Source organism: Melopsittacus undulatus, chromosome 2, assembly GCF_012275295.1.
Source record: "Melopsittacus undulatus isolate bMelUnd1 chromosome 2, bMelUnd1.mat.Z, whole genome shotgun sequence".
Lineage (NCBI taxonomy): Eukaryota > Metazoa > Chordata > Aves > Psittaciformes > Psittaculidae > Melopsittacus > Melopsittacus undulatus.
The window spans coordinates 77905970-77928293 of record NC_047528.1 but is presented as its reverse complement, the minus strand read 5'-3'; the positions used below and the strand labels follow the sequence as shown (position 1 = coordinate 77928293).

The 22324-nt window shown below is 39.7% G+C and overlaps 1 protein-coding gene across 1 annotated transcript in view; it reads left to right on the top strand.

Moving 5' to 3' along the window:
• Positions 1–8632: 8632 nt before the first annotated feature.
• ADGRG2 (adhesion G protein-coupled receptor G2) overlaps positions 8633–22324 on the top strand; it is a 59382-nt gene continuing 45690 nt past the window's right edge. The window contains exons 1-2 of the mRNA XM_034059955.1: positions 8633–8728; positions 17196–17314. Of these exons, the coding sequence (XP_033915846.1) occupies positions 17197–17314 (118 nt within the window). The 5' untranslated portion in view covers positions 8633–8728; position 17196. The remainder of the gene's footprint in view (positions 8729–17195; positions 17315–22324) is intronic.

The following is a 22324-nucleotide window of genomic DNA, read 5'->3' as shown; positions in this document are numbered from 1 at the left end:
TACTCCCTTAAGCTCCATGGAGCTTCACCATGCTTATCCCAATGGAGGTTTTAATCTAGATAAATACATACAATATCTTAAAAAAACAGGGCAAATAGCAAAGAAGCCTGGAAGAAAAGTTAAGACCAAAAATAGTCATAAAGCCATTCAATACAGAAAAGTTCTACAGCCAGAAAGTTGCAGTTCCTTAAATAAAAAAGGTTGCGCCCCCCTTCCTTGCCATGGCACAAAATCTAACAGCTTCTATTATAAAAATATATTTTGAGTCATTCCATTGGAAAAAAACTTTTTTTTTCTTAATAAATTCGAGTTTTGTGAAAGATCTAGAACCTTTAAGAAGACATTCCAAATTATTTGAGGAGACGGGAACATGAGGGTAAAAGAAAACATTGATTTCCTGGCACTCAAGGCTTTATACACTTCTTTTTTTATCTCAATCACCCAGTATCACAGGTTGTTTAATATTTAATATTGCAAATTATTTGACCTAGGTAGAAACAAGAAGTGTATTTTCTGCACAAAGCATTCAGAATGTCAGTCAGATTACAACTAATGGCAGTGCTGAGGTTTATTAAAACTCCTGTGGTTCACTTAGCCAGAGAGCTTTCTGGCATCACTGAGAATGACATATTATAATCGCTGTTAACATTTTAAATGATTAAATAAAAAGATACTTCGTGTAAAACAACCAGTGTGTATAGAGAAAGGTTGAAATATTATCTCTGGTCTACAGATAAACAACTAAATTGCTGTCTACCATTTCATTGTCCTTTTCCATCATACATCAAACATGTCACTACTGATTTCAATGCACCCCAAATGAAGATAACAAGCCATATCTTATGTGATGACTCTTACCATGCATAGTATCTGCTTCCAATCAGATGTAAGAATTGTTGAAATGCAGTTGACCTGTTGCCCAGCTGCACATAGCTTGTTCCAGAAGCTGCCACTTGAATACCACTTGAAATTTCAGTCTTTGCCTCAGAAATTGTTTATTGTAAAGTCTATATATACTGAAGACTCTGGACAGCTAGATATCTCCCTTGCCTTAATCCTCCTGCAAAGTAGCAGCATTAAGTCAGCTTTATGACTTATGTATGTATATAAACCTGCACTCTAGACAGAGCCATGGAGGAAGGGTTATTCTGAGCTGAAAAATTTTCAGACTCCAGTTTTCCTCCAAATATTTTAGTGTGATTAAACTTTGTGAAACAGATTTATGTTGGTGTAAAATCAAAGGCAGCATGGATTAGCTGACCTTTTAGGAACTGTGTTCCTCACTTCCAAACCAGTAAAATATTGAAAAATGGATGAGCTTGAATGATGAGTGGCATTAAAATAGAAGGAGTTGAAACTTCAGAAGAAAGGTCTTCCAGATGACCTCACTTGGAGTATTGTGTGCAGTTCTGGTGTCCTCAACATAAAAAGGACATGGCACTGTCAGAACAAGTCCAGGGGAGGGCCACGAGGATGATCAGGGGACTGGAGCACCTCCCATATGAAGACAGGCTGAGAAAGTTGGGGCTGTTCAGCCTGGAGAAGAGAAGGCTGCGTGGAGACCTCATAGCAGCCTTCCACCATCTGAAGGGGGCCTACAGGGATGCTGGGGAGGGACTATTCATTAGGGACTGTAGTGACAGGACAAGGGGTAACGGGTTGAAACTTAAACAGCAGAGGTTTAGACTGGATATAAGGAAGAAATTCTTTACTGTTAGGGTGGTGAGGTACTGGAATGGGTTACCCAGGGAGGTGGTGAATGCTCCATCCCTGGCAGTGTACAAGACCAGGTTGGATGAAGCCTTGGGTGATATCGTTTAGTGTGAGGTGTCCCTGCCTGTGGCAGGGGGGTTGGAACTAGATGATCTTGAGGTCCTTTCCAATCCTAACTATTCTATGATTCTATGTACTGCAGCCATTTGCTAAGGTCTCCCCCACTCCCTGATTCGAAAATTTTCTATAAAGTGGGCAGAGTTCAACACTGCAAAACGGGAATACATTATGGAGTTAAACTGGGGAAAGGAAGCTTCCTCTCCTTTCATACATCAAAAGCAGGTTTTCTTTCTCACTAATCCTCAAACCATGATGGCATCTTACACTTTACTCTGCCTGCCCCACCGTCTACCTCATATTTTACAGCTGAAATGCACATACTTTTTTTAAAAGATACAGCAAAGCCAAGAACAGAGTTTACACAGGACAACTATGAATGCAAGTTTTCCTTTCAGGAAAAGAAGAAAAAAATGCTGTCAGAAAGGAAATGACTTGGCATGAAAGCTAAAATCCTTTCCCTAGTATGTGAAAGATACACATTGCAGACCATACATTGGAAAAGTGTTCCCTGATTAAAAAAAGTAAAAAAAAAAAAAGATCCTTCTCTTGCTTTACAAGTTACATAGGCCTGGGAATCAGCAGGAGTATAGTAACCTCCTTGCCTTTATTTTAGCAGTCCATGTTATGATCAAGGTCTTACTACACAAAAGCATTTAATGTGGAGTCAGTAGAGTCAGTGTAAACTTTCAGAGGTTAACATAGCTTTTTTTGCAAATTAAGTTTTAAAAAAAGAAGAGCAAAAATGTGAAATGTTCCCAGAATGAGAATTTTCCTGCCAAGATCCACACAGACCTATTTTTTTATGGACAAGTTACAACTCTTTTAAAATGCTTTTTTAATGGAAATACAACTGTTGGTACAATTTAAAATGAATGAGTGCCATAAATAGAGAATTGAAAGTTTTTATAGTCTTTTCCAGGTGTTCTCTTCAGAATTGCTTTCCTTGGCAACTCTTCCCTGTAGTTTCCCATAATGTTAATTAGCACCTTGGGCTGGGCTTTTGCGTATGTGAGCCTTTCATCACCTTCAAGTGTTTTACAGTTCAAGGACCATTGTGCTTTGCTTGGCCAAAGGTGTATTTTTATGCTGAAGGAAAACAGAGGGTTAGCAGTAGTTCTCACAGCATCACAGACCAGCTGAGGCTGGAGGGCACCACTGAAGATCCTCCAGTCCAACCTTCTGCTCAGAGCAGGGATTGCTGCAGGAGGTTGCCCAGGACCAAAGGCCTTCGAATCTCTCCAAGCATGGAGTCTCCAAAACTACTCTGGGCAACCTGATCCAGTGATTGATCACCCCCATCATAAAGAAGTTTTTTTTTATGTTTAAATGGAATTTCTTGCATTTCAGTTTGTGTTCCATTCACTTTTAACTCCACCAGATAACAATGAAGGCTCTCAACTCCAGAGAATGGAGTATGGCATAAAAACATATGCAGAAGATGAAGTATTGAAGGGCTGATAATCCAACAGGGCAGGATGCTTGTCCTGCTGCTACATCGAATCATAGAATAGTTAGGGGTGGAAAGGACCTTAAGATCATCTAGTCCCAACCCTCCTGCCACAGGCAGGGACACCTCACACTAACCCATGCTATTCAAGGCTCTGTCCAACCTGGCCTTGAACACTGCCAGGGATGGAGCATTCACAACTTCCCTGGGCAACCCATTCCAGTGCCTCACCACACTCACAGTAAAGAATTTCTTCCACATATCCAATCTAAACTTGCCCTGTTTAAGTTTGAACCTATTACCCCTTGTCCTATCACTACAGTCCCTAGTGCATAGTCCATCCCCATCATCCTTACATCCCCCCTTTCAGATATAACCATTCACTCTTCCTATTAGTAGCATGAATTTTTGCTAAACAAAACAGCATCAGGAACTAGATGATCTTGAGGTCCTTTCCAATCCTAGCTATTCTGTGATTCTGTGATTTTCTTGTGGCCTGGGTACTGGACAAATTACCTCCCACCTTTATCCCATTTTGGAATGTAAATGCAATACAGACACTGAGCTGGAATACAGTCCTCTATGACACGGCTGTGTATGTAAGCAGGAAGACCTGCAACATGGAGGTCAGTGGGACCAATAACATGGTGAACATAAATATCACTTGTCAGCAGTAATGACACAAGCCACAACTCTCTAAACATGTCTTCTTTTAAAAAGTAGTGAAATGCGTATTTTGTTGGTGAGTAGAGGCTTAGAAGTTAACCACAGAGATACAGTTTTTGTGGTTGTTGTTGTTATCGTTGTTATCTATTATTATTATATCATTCCTGGACCTTCGGTTAGAGAAGATACTACATATTTCTCTTTTTATGAAGAAACAGCAACAGGCAAAAGAAAATCTTCCACTGAGCGTTGTACTTAGTATTTGACAACATGTGTAAAATCACAGCTGGACAGACTAAACCTTCTTATTTAATGATTACATATCTAAGAGATTTCTTTTACATATTGGTTCAGTTAACATTCAGCAAACAATCTGCTCATGGTATCCACACCTATACGCTACTTTCTGACAAAAGAATATTAATAAGTAGTTATTCTATTAGAATGCTAGACAGGTACATCTACTGCAAGGACTCTTTTGTAAGAGATGGATTCATTGGTCAAGCACAAATTTGGAACGGACACAGCCTCTTTTTCACAAACTGAGCTCTCAACTTTGTGCTAAATATGTGCAGTTTTAAGATTAGATTTAAGATCCTCCTCCCTTGATATGTTTAACTCCTTTCAGCATCATAGCTAGCCCGTATCACTTCCTTATCCTAAAATTGCTCACTTGCTGTTTACATCTTTGCAATGTTGAAAGCAGAAAATAGACTGAAAGTCACAAACGATTTTATTTAATTTGCAGTGTTACAATTAGTTTAAAAAACACCTATTTTTTACCTAATAATTTGTAATTTACATGACTCATAACTAGTATATGAGATTACAGAACATGAGTAATTGGGGGTGGAGGTTGTATTTATGTATTAAACAGAGAAGTGTAACCATTTTAACTGCTTTGCTGTACCCTCCTTGGAATGGACCATATACATAACACAGGGCAAAGCAATCTTCAATCCTGAATACTAGGAATAAGGAAGGAGAAGAGAGAAGCAAATACAGAGCAACACTGTCCTGTCAAGCACCTCTGAGAAACATCAGCATCATACTGTAAGTGAATAGGCAAACAGACCTCACCTCTCCCACCACCTCTCCTCTCCCCTTTCTCTTGTCAATTACTTACGTTTTTTCCTACCGGGACATGAATTACATCATTAGAACATGTCCTGTTTGGATAAGTAACTTATAAACACAAAATGAATACTGGAGTATGTCACAGTACTGGCTTACCTCCCTAGGAAACATATACACACACATACAAATAAAGAGTTTAAAGAAAAAAATAATAAATCCCAAACCAACTGAAAGCATAATATGAAACTTTGGTTAAGGTGAAGTTAATGGAAATTTAGACGCTTGCTTTGTTGGCGTCATTGTTGGGGTTTTTACATTCAATCTTGTTAAACACAGGTGAAAGTAAAATTCTTGAATTGTCAAACCTTTTAAATGCAGTATTTCTCTGCACAGGAAGATATGTAGCCAAACACATTAACACCAGTTTATGGTATCTGTACTCTCATTTTCAAGTTAGTCACCTTTTGATCAGTAAGTTCCTGAAACAATAGCTTTATTCAAGGTATTAATATGATCATTTTGCCTGGGGAGAAAAGATCTGCCTCCTTCTCTCTAAGGGAGCATTATTCTCTTAAACCTGTGTACATCACCTGCTATTTCTACTAAACTAGTGTTCAGTATTGCGCAAGCATAAAATAAAGGAGGCATTGAGCAATCTGAATTAAGACAATCTTTTTTTTTTGGCATTTTCTCAAAAACATGACAAAACTACTGGGACTGAAAAATTTTTTATCATTCAATTATCCATGGTTGTTTCTCAGACCTGCTACAGTCTACGTTTTCTTGGTGAGTACATGGGAATTCACCTTCCATGTGACACTGGCCAGATCCAGACATGCACTGGTATCTGAGTGAATGTACATAAATTTCAGGGACTTCCCCATCTAAGCACAGCTGTAAAGATGCACTTTGGGAATTAAGTTTTTTATTTAGTTCTGTTTTTTACGTCATTATCAATCAATCTGTTTAGTTTCTCTTATGTTACTGGACACTACTCAGCTGTATGAATACATAGTTTAAATAAACAATTATAGATATAAGTTGTGTTTCCCTTTTGTAAATTACACAGTATTTTCTCCTGCTAAATGAACTTGGCTTGACTGAAAAGGGACTAGGTATTTTGAGGTAATTCCCTTGCCTGCAGTTACATTTCAGTGCTTGAAAGTTCAGCAACTGGCTGATTTTAATAAAAAAAAAAAACAATCATATGTCAGAGGTGTCAGGTGGACAAAGGCAGACTTCCATTTAGTTGTGCACTGGTATCTACTCACACAACAAGCAACACAGTGAGATTACTAACCCTGCACTGCCAACACGTAATGTGCCCAGGGGGAACCTTGGCTTTATTTTCCAACCTCATTCAAACTTTCAGCCTTTCTATTGAGACATCGCTAAGCCACATTTGTAAAGCACACTGTTTGTGGATGCGTCACAACAACACTGATGAAGAACCACGAGGTGTGTCTTTTCATAGGCAAACAATATTCTCATATATCACACCCCTAGCATTCAGGACAGTTTTTCTCTTCTTCTGTATTGACCTCAGATGTCCAGATCAGAAGCGAAGGAGACATGGTACTCACAGGCAGTAAAAGCTAGGAAGAGAACACCATTCATAGTACTTAAACATCTGAAGAAGTTAAAAATTTAAGATATCCCACTAAGCAAGGCAAAGAAAAATAAATGTCTCCTGTTTTTTCCTGTATGAGGAACTGCAAAAGCACTAGCCTTGTGTTCCATTCACTAGATGCCAGCTCCAAAGTGTCCAAAAACACCATCGACTGGAGTAATCCCAAGCACAAATACAGGCTAGGCAGTGAATGGATTGAGAGCAGCCCTGAGGAGAAAGGCTTGGGGGGCACTGGTTGATGAAAAAGCTCAACATGACCCAGCAGTGTGAGCTTACAGCCCAGAAAGCTGTGTATTGGGCTGCACCAAAAGAAGCAGGACTAGCAGGCTGAAGGAGGTTATTTTCCCCCTCTACTCCACTCTTATGAGACCCCCCTGGAGTACTGTGTTCAGCTCTGAGGCCCCCAATAGAAGAGTGATGTGGACCTGCGTGAGTGAGTCCAGAGGAGGGCCATGATCATGGGTTGCAGCATCTCTCTTACAAAGACAGGCTGAGAGAACTGGGCTTGTTCAGCCTGGAGAAGAGAAGGCTCAGGGGAGACCTTACAGCAGCCTTCCAGTGCCTAAAGGGGGCCTACAAGAAATCTGGAAAGGAACTTTTCACAAGGGCATGCAGTGACAGGACAAGGGGGAATGGCTTTAAAATGAAGGAGGGGAGATTTACATTAGACAGTAGGACAAAAATCTTCCCAGTGAGGGTGGTGAGGCACTGCCCAGCCACGGATAGGTGGGAGGTTACCCAGAGAAGCTGTGGCTGCCCCATTCCTGGCAGTGTTCCAGGGCAGGTTGGACCAGGCTTTGAGCAGACTGGTCTAGTGGAAGGTGTTTCTGCCCATGGCAGGGGGATTGGAACTGTATGAGCTTTAAGACCCATCCAACCCAAACCATTCTGTGATACTACAAGCAAACCAAAATAAGCCTCTTCAGGTAACCCCAGCTCTTCTTCATAGGTATTTTCTACATGAAATCCTGCTCATCACATAGACTCATCCCACCCTGCAGCCTCAGGAAGACCTGCTGCAGTTCCTAGAGTCTATTGCTGTCTTATCTTCAGTAACACTGAGGAGAGTCAATTGCCTCAAGTTCCAGCCTTTCCCTCAGGATGTGCAGGCTGAACTGCTTTCCCCAGCTGTGCCCAGGTGTTAGGCTTTTCTCAGCGGTGTCTGGTGACAAAAGCTCCAGCTCGCAGACAAGAGAGCAGCTCCTACACATTTGGTGTATCAAGCAATTAAAAATAAATAAGTAGTTGAAAATGCTGCATTTTCAGAATATGATTCATTACAAGCAATTAAAAAGTGGGAAGAGGGCCACAGTTTACTGACATCGTGGTGGCTAAGTGATGTTCATTTGCACGGCAAGTAACCTGAACCAACTGTTGGTATGAATCTCAAACGAAATCGAATGAAGGCTGTTAATTCTGAAAAACAAACAAAAAATACATTAGGGCTTATTTGGTTAAGTCTGTTTTACGGGAGAAGTAAACTATGAAGAAAGAAGGCCGTTGTAACACTGAACACATTGTTCACCAAGGAGTTTAAAACAGTCTAACCCGACTGGTAACTCCCCCCTCCACCACCGAGTGCTGTATCCAGCTACAAAGCGTCCCCACGTTCTGTCTCAATCTAGCCGACACCGCTCGCTGCCTCCAAGCTGCCCTCGGCCGACCGCACCCCTCAGGTCTTGTCCCGCCAGGACCAGGGTCCCTGCAGAGGCCCGAGACGACGCCCGCAGCCGTAGCCGCCCTCGGGCCCGCCTCGCCGAGGGGGTGCGGGGACCGCTCCCAAAGCCACCCCAACCCGCCGCCGCCGCGCCGGTTTCCTCTCGGCTTCTCGCAGCACCTCCCTCGCCTGCCTCCGCCCCCAGAACCGAGGCCGGCCGCCGCCTTTCGTGAGCCCAGCGCGGAGCGGGCAGGGCGCTGAGGAGGGCGGCGCAGGACGGTCCCCCGGGGCCAGGTGAGCGGCTGCTCGGCTCGCGGGGGGCAGAGGCGGCCAGAGGCGGCGCGTCTGGAAGGCGAGGAGGGAGCGGGAGACGCTCGGGCTCAGAAGGTGGGAGCCCGCCCTGCACTCCCGGGCTGAGGTGAGTGACTCTCCGGGGCTGCGCGGCGGAGGTGCGTGGCTCTCCGGGGTGAGGGCAGGGAGGTCCGGAGGACAGCTACCTGCGGAGCTGGCGGTGGCGGGCGGAGGAGGGCAGGTCGCGGAGCTTTGACCTCCGGAGCCAAGCCCGGCGGCTCCCGCTTAGTCACGTCCCTCTCACGGGTCCTCCTTGAGTGGCGCTTGTGGGTTTCGTCTGTCCGCGGAAAGCCCTGCCCGGGAGAGCTAAGGAAAGATCCCCCTCGCGAACGCTAGCCCTGCCGCTCGCTGCCGGAGCAGTTGTGCGTGGTAGTTGGGACCCATCGCCGGCCCGGTTAGGGTGTGAGGCCACAGTGAGGGGCTGCCGGAACACGTGTGTGAGGTCGTCTGGAGGGGGACTGCGCATTTGACCAGGTACATTCCTCGGTGCTGCTGATGGAAAGATTTCTTTCTGGGTTTCAGCCTTATTTTTAAGCGCTTAATCAGAGGTGATAAGAATAATAATAATAATAATAATAAAAAAAACAGTAACGCATTTAAACCGGCTTAAAAAGTGAACTGTTTTGACTAACGTGGTTTAAGATGAAGAGCTAAGACAGTGTCCCGTTGGGATATTGCCTTCCTGGGCTGGGCCAGGGTTTGCTCACCTACGTTTTCTGCGGGAATGAGTGCTGAGAATGTATTCAGCTCAAAAGTTTTTGCTGCTTGTACGTTCTGCAAGGTAATGTGTCACTGAAAGTAAAATGTCTCTGGAATCAGCTGTCGCGCACAAAAATTGGTTTAGGAGGTTTTCTGCCTTTTTGTCTTGTCCCTTTTACACTGCCTACGTCTGCTGGAAGCATCCTTGCCTAGATGCATTCAGTTTTGCTTTGCAAATATATAGGTTTTGTTATTCATGGGTATTATTTATAACAGTATTTAACCGTTGCTTTTACTGCGGGGCTGTCTTGTATTGATTTATGCAGAAATGTTGAAGAAATATTTGTAAACTAACTCATCAGCCTTCTAAAGGCATGCCTATCTAGCCAATTAAACATGCAGTTGTACAAGTCTGGGCTAGTTTTGGCTTACACGAAATCAGTTATAGTAATGCTGAAGACATGGTAGAATGAGCTTCAATATGAGCCAAAATAGAGTTTATGATCTTAGGCATGCAGCTCTAAGTGTTACTCAGTCCCAAAACAAATTAATTTCTGTGACTTGTGCTGGAAAGGTAAAGTTGGCATTATGTGTCTCAAAACACATTTCTTCCTTTTGCTTGCATAGGCTTAACAGTGTATATCATCTTTAGAAGAGAGCTGCTCAAGTTGATATTTATGTTCTCTAGCTCTAAGCTTGTGACTTTAGCTCTTCCTTCCTAAGCTGTAATGTATAATTCTGTAACTGTTCGCATGCGGCAAACAAGCAGGCTTTGGTCCTCTGTTGGATGACTGGAAACGCGTTTGATAAATCGAACTAATGAACAGAAAACGTTCTTGGTTTGGAGGGTCTCCAAGCCCTTGTCTTCACTGAGGAAGCACACTTAGGACTTACTGATAAAGACAATCTATAAGGTGAAATGCATTGAATGAAATTGCAGGGAAGAAATTACTTGTAAACAGTTTGCTCAGATATGAGTTTGGGCCACAAAATTTTTTACTTGCACTACAAACAAGCATGATGTTACTGCTGTAGTGGCAGTCAGACACCAAGTCTATTATTGTATTAAGAATCTTTATTATTACTAATTTAGTATCAAGGTAATCCTATAGATCAGATGGAGTTTGTGAGCATGTTTTTTTCTCTAAAATGCCTTCCAAATTTAATGTTAAAAACTTCTAATACATCAAGAGAAATTGGCTCAGTTTAGAGCCAGATGGAGAGAAATAAAGAACTAAGTTCCCATTCTCAAGTTAATTGCTCAATTTATACAGTTTTTTGTGCTGTGAATCCTTTCAGTCAGGTCTTCCACTAATAACTGTAGAATGTTGGCAGATAGAGAAAGTTTTGGACTTCGTGAGAGAGTAACTATTGTTAAATTTGGACAATTTTTAGTTCTTAATATGTAATATGATCAGTGGCCTTGGCAAACCCAGTGGAGCTTTAAAACCAGTCACTACACTTGAGTTTGAAATTTTATGTTTTCAGTCGAATAGTAGATTAGATTGAAAGCCAAAATCAAGGTAGCATATACCATTAGTCTCATTGACTTCAATGGAAGAATTGGCATGAAAAAGGCATGCTGTTTGCCCTGAAATGTTAGCTTGCTGATAAATGGTAAGTGCAATAGTATTACTCTATCGAGGTTCAAGTAAAAGCTTTGCTCTTTTTTTTCAGATGCATGGATTTAGAGAATATTAGTTTGTTGCAGCACATTGGTAGGTGCTGTTCAGCTCGTGAACAAGAAGGGAGCAAGGTGAATAATTTGATGCTTTTTAGGTAGGTGCTCATGATTATGAGGGTCTTATTCTTTCCAGTTGTAAATTCCTGATAGTTACGATTTGGAAAAGATCTATACTTGTTCTATGAACAAGGCTTGTGTAACTGTGCGGTAATTAATAAGGACTCAGTTATTTTGGAGTCTTGCATTCCTTTTGTGCCAGAATATCTTTGAAATTTATTGTTGTTCAGGGTGGACAAAGGATCTTTTGTAGCAGACAATAAATCAAAGACAAAAAAAAAGGGATCTCAAGCTCCTTCCTGCATGAGTCACATGGATTTGTCTCCAGCTTGTATACCACAGGTGCTCAATCTGTGAGTGTTTCTTACATCAGCTTCAGGACAGTTTTACTCCAGGTAGTATGCAGTGGAACTGATACAAGATTTTGGAAGTGTAATTTCCAGCTGAAGACCCAGCCTCAGCATTTTGTTTTTCTTTTATCGAAGAGCACTGTAGCTTAGAAATCTATATATTGTTTGACACAATAGCTGCTTTTCAGCTAGTGCCTTAGTAAAACAGTGGTTTAGTTCTTTTCTAGTCCTCTTCTGCTGAAATACAATGTTCTTAACATCTCAAGAGAAAAAGCTATATTTTACAACATGTTTTGCTTACTTTTGTTTGCTTTAAAAGAAAACTAGAATGTCAGTTATACTAGATAAGACAGTGTACAGAAATTAATAGTTGCCCAGACTACTTAAAATACTTTTTAACTCCACAGAATTTAGGGGAAATTACTAGAACTTTACACATTATTTCTGTTTTCTGAAATTTGCATAAAATTATTACTTCACGTGATGCCTTATTTGCCAAAAAACAACCACTCAGAAACTGAGCACTGTGTATGTTGTCATTTATGGCGTTTTTTAAAGGAATTGTTGAAGAGTTAAGGCCTAAGAGATCCATCAGTAGGTTTTCCAGAAGTTGTCATGTTTTACGAGATGTGACGCATACAGAAATGGTAGAAGTAGCAACAAAATGAGTGATATGAGAATGCTGATTATAGAAACATTAATGTGCACATGTAACAAAACCCAACAGCTTCTTGCAATGCTTTTAGTGGTTTAATATTCTCTTTAAAATCCCTTTTATATTCTTTAGAGAAAAAGTTACTATGGCTCTCTGCCTGGATTTGTTAGACATCTGGGTATGCCCAGTTGTGAATGTTGCCAAATTCCTGATTTCTGAGTTCCCAGCAGGACTTTGAATATCTTTGTTTCTTTTGCACCAAATTAATTTTGGCCATAAACCGACTGAATAGGTTTCTGATAATACTAGTCATTTTCTGTTTTGAAGTATGTGGGACTTAGTTCCATCATTACTTATTCATAGCATAATTCAAGTATTCATACAACTTGAATTAAAAAACTTTCTTTGTTTTTTCCATGCTTATCTATGTTTCAGCAAGTCAGTATTGCGGTTAGCGTGGCTTATTTGTAAGAAGGCTAATCGCTTTTTTTTATAGACATGGTGGTGGTGAAAGAAGCCATGTGGAGCATGCTTGTAAAAAGTAAGTTTTCTGGGCTGATAGATTCATGGGACTGTACACAGAAATGGTGCTGGTTTAAATAAATTATTAAGTTGCTTTGAAGTAATTGACTCTGTTGTGTGATGACTTTTAAGAATTTAAGAATGATTGCTGTTGGTTAACTTGTTTCAGTTGTACTGGTCTAGCATGGGTTCTAGTCAGAACATAGCTGCCTCATTTTCCCTGACAACTGATTATGGGGTTTGTCCTTTCCCCTGTGCTCCATAAACTTACATTGTACCCTAAGGAAGAACAGTGTTAAAAGAGGCCCAGAATACTGTTCTGTCATAACCCTGTTTCCTCAGATGTCTTAATAGAGGACCTCTAAATATTTGCCAAGGGACTGAGGTGCAAAAGTGACTGTATTTCTCTAGGGTAGAGATGCCTTATTCCTAATCATCCTGGAAGATGCTTGCTTCAGCTCTTCTATCTTTCAAAACAGATGAGCTTTATTTCTGTGGTGCAAAGAAACTACTAATTTTGGTCATTGGGCTGTTGACTACAACAGTTTGAGAGGTTGTTTAGAAAAAAACCCAACCAAACACGAAACCTTTATCAAGTATTGTGCTTCTTGCCTTCCAGAGAAATTTTAACAGCTCCAAATGCAAGATCCAAGAGACCTGCTAAGTCCATAAAGTGAAGCTTAGGATGAAACCACAATATAATTTCTATTTTAGGGTGCTGCCAAGACAGCATCGAAAGGAGAGTGGGAAAGGCAGGAACAACTCCCTCCCCCCCTTCTCCCTTACACTAAGATGAAATAAACATTCATTTTTGAAAAGTAGGAAAATCAAAAGCATAAGCCAAACAGTTTTCCTTCTGTCATGTTTGACCCTCACTTGATTCCTTAGGGCCTGCTTATATTGTTCACTGATTTCAATATTCCACCTTTGGAATTGTCCTTCCCTATTTCTGCATCAAATTCAAGTCCTGTTACCAAATATAAAGGTTTTTGCAAAACTTTGTCTACTTTTCTATGCTTATGTCATTGTACATAATACTGTTCTTTTGAGGAATATACAATGCAGAAGAGGGTTTCCTTGATGCAGAACTTTTATAAGAGCTAGAAAGAGGCCTCTTGCTCATCTCCCAGATGGCTGCTGGATATGAGGAGGTAAATCACTGCCAAACTGGTAAGAGGGAACAGAAACTTGCTTGAAATTGTCCTCTATTCCATTTTTGCACTATATACAACACAAGTTGTTGTTAAGAGGGAATTAAGTACCAGAAATGCTTTTTTTTTGTGTTGAAGTATCTAATCATGAGCCATCCAACAGAATATTACAATCATGAATTTGCTTATACAAACCTTAATTATTAAGCTTACACTTTTGTGTGAATCTAAGGGGAGATCTGTGAGTTGAACTGAGGGAGGACCTTGGCTTGCACAGCTTGGTATTTACAAAGTAAAATAAAATTGAGTCTTTCTGACAGCAGTATCCTTAAGCAGCTGAAATACTGTTGAAAGTTGAAATGGATTTCTGGGAGAGTTTTTCCTCCTGTTTATTTCTGTTAAAAACTGAACCAGTGAGCTATGAGTTTCACAGTAGACTGATGCCTGTAACTAAGCAGCTTGTTTCTCTCTGTAAGCCAATTTATTAAAAGCTGAAATGCTTAATATCTTTCAAAACAGTAAAGATTTGTCAGGAGGGTGTGTTTGTAAGTTCCTTGAACTGCCTTCACACATTGCCATTGCAGTCTTAGAAAAAGCTGGTGTTCTGCATAAAGTGACTGTATAGGACACAGTATGCTTGTTTTTTTACAGCCTTTGATAAATACTGGAGAAAATTAATGAAAACCAAGGTATTATCAGACTGTAATAATCCTATTACTGTCTTCTGGAAAAACATATTAAAAAACTCCCTGTGGAACAACATTCTTAAATCAACGGTGCTACTTCTGCTGTTAAGTCAGTGAACACAGTATGTGCCAGAATTCACAGTGACGTAAGACTTTCCAACATAAGTGTCCTCCCTATTACATCTGACTTGCTTCAGCCAAAATTTAAAAATAAAATAACAACTTTATTAGGTTTTAGTTCCAGTCTGGAAAATACAAGGGGTTGATGGAAAAAGTCTGCAGTCTTGCATTTCTGAAAGTAATTAAAGGCATCAAGAAGTTTTCATACCTGGGCAATACAATGTTTCTCTTGCTCTTTTCTGCTTTTAATCACCTGGTATAGATTTGAGTAGTGCAGACTGTCACAGAACAACAGCCGGAAGCTTACCATTCACTGTTACCCTCCTCAGAAAGAAAGAAATTCTACAAATTTATTGGGTACAAGTACTAAAGTAGACAGAATGAGCCCCAGACTATGGATGAAGTGTGACTTGAAAAAAGCTTGCTACTTGGTTAGCTGACTAAACAACCTTATCAAAATATGATTTTTAGGCATTCAGGAGAAGCAAGCTGAAGACAAATTTGGATGTGTTTCCTGTGAATCTTTAGAAAGCTAGCCTGTCTTTGAAATTTCTTGCTTTTTTAACTTTTTTGTTTGGTTGGTTAGTTGATTTTGGTCTGTTCCTGCATAGGTTTGTGTGTATTAGCTATGTCCATTGTTTTATTTTTTGTCAGCTTTAGGATGATTGATTTTCATACTGGTTTTATCAGCAGCCTTTCTTCTTGCTTGTTAACACCCATGCAGATGTTAGTCAATTTGACAATTGCCTTAGTGTATTTAGATTTTAAATGTAGCATCCAGAATCTGCAGAGGGGAAGCAGTATGTGTCATCATCCAGATGAGTCTGTTTCAGTGCAATCACAATGTTCGTATTTTTCTGTAATTATTGAAAACACTGTCTGGCAATGGTGTCACAGTGCTCTGAGTTTTCAGAAGCCTTTGCTTTGTTTTCTGTTCTGTTATTGCAGGTATATAATTTATTTTGTGTGTACATTTAATCAGTTTCCAGAATGTCAATTACCTAGCAAGTAGTGTCAGGACAAGGGGTAATGGCTTTAAACTGGAAGAAGGTAGATTTAGATTGGATATAAGGTACAAGTGATTTACTGTGAGGGTAGTGAGGCACTGGAACCAGTTGTCCAGATGCTCCAAGTTGTAGATGCCTGATTCCTGGAAGTGATCAAGGCCATGTTGGACAGGGCTTTGAGCAACCAGATCTAGTGGAAGGTGTCCCTGCCCATGGAAGGGGGGATTGGAAGTAGATGATCTTTAAGGCATTTCTAACCCAAATAGTTCTATGATTCAATGACCTTTAGGTGCCCCAAGAAACTGGGCTTGTTTTGTACACACAGCTGGAAGGCAGACGGGATGAAGTCTCTGCCTCTGTAACAATCCTCGAAGGGGACTGCATGGTACAGCTCCACTCAAAAGTGATGCATGAGAAACCTGGACTGCTTTCCAGCTGTGCACACACTGGTGACATATCCTGAAAGAGTTCACAATTTAGAGTCCCTGAAAAGAAGGAAACCTATTATAGCCTGGTATATATAGCATGTGCAAAAATACAGTCAAGTTTGCAAGCAGTATGAATGGTAACATACACTCATATATGCATCAAACATGATGGTAAAGTTAAACTTCTGGTGTCATGCAGGATTCTTCTGTGTACCATAAAGCTGATAAAAAATACATAAAGTTTATTGCTTTGCATTTGTTTCAAGAACCAATTATAGAATCACTTGTAACCTATGTATCTCTAAACATTTTTGTTTAAGAAATAATGCATGCAAAAAGCACACTTCACGTAACATTTCTTTCAGTATATAAAATCAGAAGATGTACTTTTTTTAAAAAAGATGTCTTTAAAAAAGAAGTGTACAATTTCATAGAACTTATCTCTTATAGTAGGAGGTATATTCTATTTCCACCACCATGTCCTATTACTCCCATTTGGTACCCATTGCTAGGAGGAAATGTGAACAAATCAAGTTTTCATTATGCTGTCCATGAACTTGCTGCCCACAGTGACTTGAGGCATTTCTCATTTTTTTTGCTTCTTTCCTTGAATGAGATGATGATTGGGAATCAGTCTCTTGCTTCTTCCTTATGAGTTCACTATGCTGCTATTAAAATGTCAGGTGATAGAACTTTCTGGGTAGGGGACTGAAGAGACGCTTTGTATATACTGACTGAGATTATCGAAGCTTTTGGATAATATCTCCAAGCTTGCTGTCTGGCTGCTTTTAGTTGGTTTTGTTTTTATTTTTCCTCTGTGTAGGTCTTTTGTGGTTGTTGTTGCTTGTTCATTTGTTTTTAAAATGTTGAAAGCCTTATTTGTGCAAGGACTTATAGCCCTGCTCTGATGTATTTGTGAGACTATGGAGAATTTGGTCTTTAGTGAGTTTGTTTTGTTTTGCTGTTTTGCTTTAAGCAAACAGCTCTTTCTTTCTCAGCAAGTTGGCAATATACAAGGTATCTGCATTTCTATATGCTGTATACCCAATAGTGTAACAGGGTTGGAAAGGTTTACACTCTTGGGTTGGAAACACAATTTATCATAATATCTATACACCTGCACTTTTTTTAGTCACTGTGTTTTGTTCTGTTATTTGTGATTTTTTTCCTTTTAGAATGGCTGCCTGGGGAAAAGAGCACTGCTGCATTCGCAGTATACAGGACATTTTCTTGAGATTCAGGATTGTTCTAGCAATTCTTTTACTTCATTTGTTCCTGGCTACAGCAGGCAAAGGTAAGACATTCTTTCCTCATTTATCTAGTGTTGGTATTTCAAATGAATAGCATCAGACTTGATGAATAGGAGCAGGCAAGTTTCTGCCCCCTTGAAATCAAGAGGAAAAACTGCCATTAACAAGCAATAAATCAGTTTGTGTTTAACACTTTGGATATACAAACCCTATGCTTAGAGTACTTGTTTTCATTAAAAATTCATCAGTGGTAACTTCTTTTCAGCTATGGATGAGGACAAGAGGTAAACCCAACGTAACAACAAGAAAAATTACTTTCTAGCTGTTTTTGAACTAGAAGTGCTACTATTTTCACAACCTGTTGTTAAATCTTTCACAGTGTTCTTACACAAACACCACAAGATCCTTTGAGCTTCATTCTACTTAGTGCATGTATGAACACAGAGTATCTCCTGCATTGCTCTTGGTTGTGCTGAACATGGCTAGGGAAAGGATAGAAAGATCCAAAACATGTAACAGAAATGATGCATTTGATTTTAACAGTCTGCTCTTTATGTAAGAGTTAATGAAAAATAAATTCTTATGGTTCTTGTACAAATTGGGTGATTACCTGGTGATGCTTTTCTTTGAGGTACAGAAGAATAAGCAATTTGTGTTTTATTCATGGCTATTCTGTAAGCTGGCAGATACAAAACTATTGTCTACTGCTACTCTGGACCTCAACTGATGTAGATTTACAATTTACAGTTTACATTTGCAAGTGAGAATTTACATTTACAATTTACAGTTACAAATGACAACTGTGCTTGTCATTTGTAAAACTTCCTTATGTCAATGGTGTGTAATACATTCATCATGTTAGTAATGTGCATGGAATGTTAAAAAATTTAGAGTTGTCTTTTTCCATGTACTTGATGGATATTTAGGAAACTGTTTCCTCTGTCATGGCACGTTACTTTGGCTCTAGAAGGTCAGAGTTTCTTGCAGTTTAAATGTGTTTAGTAAGTATGCCTGCTTAATGTACTAGCAATGAAATTTCATACATATACAGACTAGATTAATTCTGATTCTAGTTCTCCAAATGAAGTAATTTTCATAAAATGAAGCTTTTACTGAGACACTGGTTGAGATTCAGGTGACAAACCAGTTATTATGATGATGAGTTTTAACCTTTTGTACTTTGAATAGTAAAAAGGACAGGGCTGCTCAGAAGATGGTTGGATGTTCTCTCCCCACCTAAGGTGCAAAAGTATGTTTGTGTTCTCCAGGAAATATGAAGAAAGAGGAACTGCCTGTATTCTTTCTGATATTAGGATACTGAAAAATGTGATGTAGTTTATCCCCATATCCAAATAGAAGTGTCAGTGAACAGGAGGACTGAAACTCATTTTGAGGAAACAGTTCTTAGCTTTAGATTTCCAAAACAATCAGCAGGATGAAGTGACCCATATGTAGAAAGCTTAGAGTTTGAAGTTTTTATAAAGAACTGTCATGAGGTCTAGGCAGAATACATGAGGCTACAAGGTTCTTGTGATGTCATTTTAGTGGACTAGTAAACCAAATGTGTTACAGGTGGCAAGTGCTTGATAGAAATTGACTGTTGTTGCTGCTTAAAAGCCAGATTATGAAGACACATAAACTTGTGACTATTTTTATTCAAGAAAATACTCAACTGTATTAATGCTCAACTATACTGGTACAATAGCTATTAGTAATGTAAGAAAAACAACAGTGCTGCTTATGTACTGGGAGAATCTGCTTCTGTATGTCTAATTCTTACTACCTGTGGTTGGATATCTCTTGTAAATACCAAATATCACTATCCAAATATGTTTGAAAAAAATTACATTTTTTGGTTTACATTTCCATTACCTTGTCATTCTGAGAAAGTTTATTTTCAATGTTTGAAAGAATGTACATACATTTCAGGGTTTCTTTTAGGGCTTAAGAGAATGTTAAGTAGATACTGTTTTAGTGAGGGTAAAAACCCCAGCTCCTGCATCTATTAGAGATAAAAGTATTAAGAAGGAACAATCTGTATTTCTGAAAGAGTTTAAGAGCCTGACTACAGCAAATGACATTGAAAAGTCAGCCCATGATTACAACTGCATGGAGTTTCCTTGACTCCGAATTGTGATTTTTCGCTAGTTTTTCTTACTCTGGAGATGTTTTGAGCATTCCTTCTACTATGCTGCATTTCTGGTCTGTGGTGATAAACATGGCTGGGTTTCTGAGTGTGATTTCTGAAGTCTGAACCCAAAGGAAATAATTGTAAGCCAGAAATGCCACTGTCAGAGCACAGTCAGTTGTAGCTCCTCGGTTTTATGGTCAAGGGCATGTTGCAGACCACAGCTACAGTTACGACAGAAAATAAGTGATGATTAACAGAACTTCCAAAAGCTTTAAAGTAATGTCATCTCGTACTTATGTTGCATCCACCATATCAGTCCATATCAGACTTATTCAAGATGGTGATAATTTCCAACTAATTCAATGCTGTACTGCATGTGTTCCACTTAGAAAATGCATTTCATGGTTATGATTTCCTTTGTGCTTTTCAGCATTCTTCGGGTAGACAAACCGTGTAAAATTTTCCAAGCCTTTCTTGTAATAGATCAGGTAGTATCAGTATCTATTCTGTTAACTTTGCCACCCCTTTTTGTTTTTTAACTATTTAGAGCAAAGTAGGCCAGACTTTCCAGTTTCCAGAAGGGTAGGTCTCTCTAAGTAAACTCTTTTGTTAGTTTAAATTAATTTGTTGGGCCTTGCATTCTGATCAACAGCAGCCTTTTTTGAGTGATATAAAGCAGACTAGGAGAATCATCAGCAGGATTGTTCTCATTTTGCGTTATTTTTGCTGGTTACCTGCTGTAAGACTGTTTTCACCTGCAAGTTTATGTCCACTCTGACTTCCTTGACTTCAGTGTCAACTCCCCTAAAGAATGTAATAGGATTTTGCAGCCCTTTAATTGATTCACTGTTGGCACATAAGCGCTATTTTTAATCAATCATAGCGTCATTTTAATGTTTAACATGAAATCAAGCCTCTCTCAGAACTCATTCACTTCCAAAATCAAGTCTGCTGATGGTACCTCAAGTCTTGATTAACACTTTTGCTCAGGAATGGATTTACAGTCTTCTGATCTGGGTAATTAACAATGACTTCAGGTTTTGAAGCTATGTTGGGAAACTTCCCTAACCACTTTGGCCATCCCTGCATGCTCAAGACAGGAATTTTGGAGGGTGTGTGAGTCATGCACTCATTCACATCAAATTACTGAATTCATGTTATAGTTTTGGGCATGGAGGAAGTAATTCTACTGCTTGCTGTTAGGTTAAGTATGTTTTTCTTCTCCATTGCCATAAACCCATGCTAAGTATTACCTCGCAATTCAAAATCCGCTGTCTGCTAGTTAGGATTTTCACCTAATTTAGCCTGTACCCTGAGAGTTTTCTTGTTTGGTCTATAGCCTTCTATGGCACTTTCATGATGTATGTTGAACTTCAAGAATGATGCAGGGTTGTAAAAGATGCCTACAGGTTTCTGCTATTTAGCACCACAAAGAGAGTCAAAGCTATAGTATGCAACAAGCATAGTCATTAATGGCTTTCCATGAAATTGGATTGATTTATTTTATGTGTCAAACTTTTTCTGGTGGCTTGTACCTATTAAGCTGTACTTGGAAGTTAGGAACCTCCTGATTTAATTTGTTGCTATTGAAAAAGAAATTTGAAAGTGCCCTGGTCAAGACATAGATGAGTCAGAATTGGCCTGATGAAAGCTGGTGCTCTGGTTGGTTGCAAATATCACAGAAGAGGGAGCTGTGACCTTGAAAGTTAGCTAGGACTATGACTGTAACCCACCTTGGGAAAAAAACCCAACACCATAAACTGATCCAAGCACCTGGAAATTTGTATTTCAGCAGAGAGCTAATGGAATAGATTTCCCCCTATATTGACTGATCTTTTCCTGCTATCCAATCCTGACCAATCATTACTAATCACCTACCTCATCTGGAAGATACATAAAAGTTCTGCATATATTGATAAATAAATGCCTCCTAAAGGTGTTAGTAATGTGTTCTCTTGTGTTGGCTGAGTATCTACCAAGCTGTTTCATTTTTCTGGACTTACATTTCATGTGCTGTAGGAGTTTTTCTTAGATTGGATGTATTTTGTTGCTGATGGGTGCACCATAAAGCAAGCAATCATGATAATGATTATATTGTCGGAATGTGCATTTTTCCACAAAATAAGAGTCAACTCCAAAGAGCTTACACTTATAGCCGCAAAAGCCTGAACTTCCTTCAGTGGGACAGTAGAGGAAATGAGGCACCTACCAAAACTTAACAAATATGATTAAGTTCCAATGTTTGGGGTATTCTCTGTCACTGCTTATTTTACCAGCATTGACAGAGCCTGAAATCTTGTTTCCAACAGTAAATTTACTGTTAGCACCTTAAATTTTATTTACTCTCACAGTTGAATTCTGAGCTGCTGTCACCTCAATGCCTCATCTAGGTAGCAATTGACAGACCAGATGTCTCTGCAACTAAATGCCCTGGTAGAGAACAGGGAATGGGAGCTGGATGGGATTAAATTCAAAATATATCAAAACACATTTTCTAAAAGTTACTTAAAACTCATTCTCTTCTAGAATATGGCTATTTTCTACCTTTCTTGCTGAAACCCTGCTGCTATGCAGCACAGGATTTAAGAATCTCATGGCTGGAAAAAAACCTGAATCATAGCATCATAGAATGATTTGGGTTAGAAGGGATCCTAAAGATCACCTAGTTCCAAGCCCCTAACACAGGCAGGGACACCTTCCACTAGAGCAGGTTGCTCAAAGCCCTATCCAACCTGGCCTTCAGTACTGCCAGGGATGGGGCACCCACAGCTTCTCTGGGGATTTATTCCAGTGCCTCACTACCCTCACAGTAAAGAACTTCCTTATAGAATCATAGAATAGTTAGGGTTGGAAAGGACCTTAAAATCATCTAGTTCCAACCCTCCTGCCACAGGCAGGGACACCTCACACTAAACCATGCCAC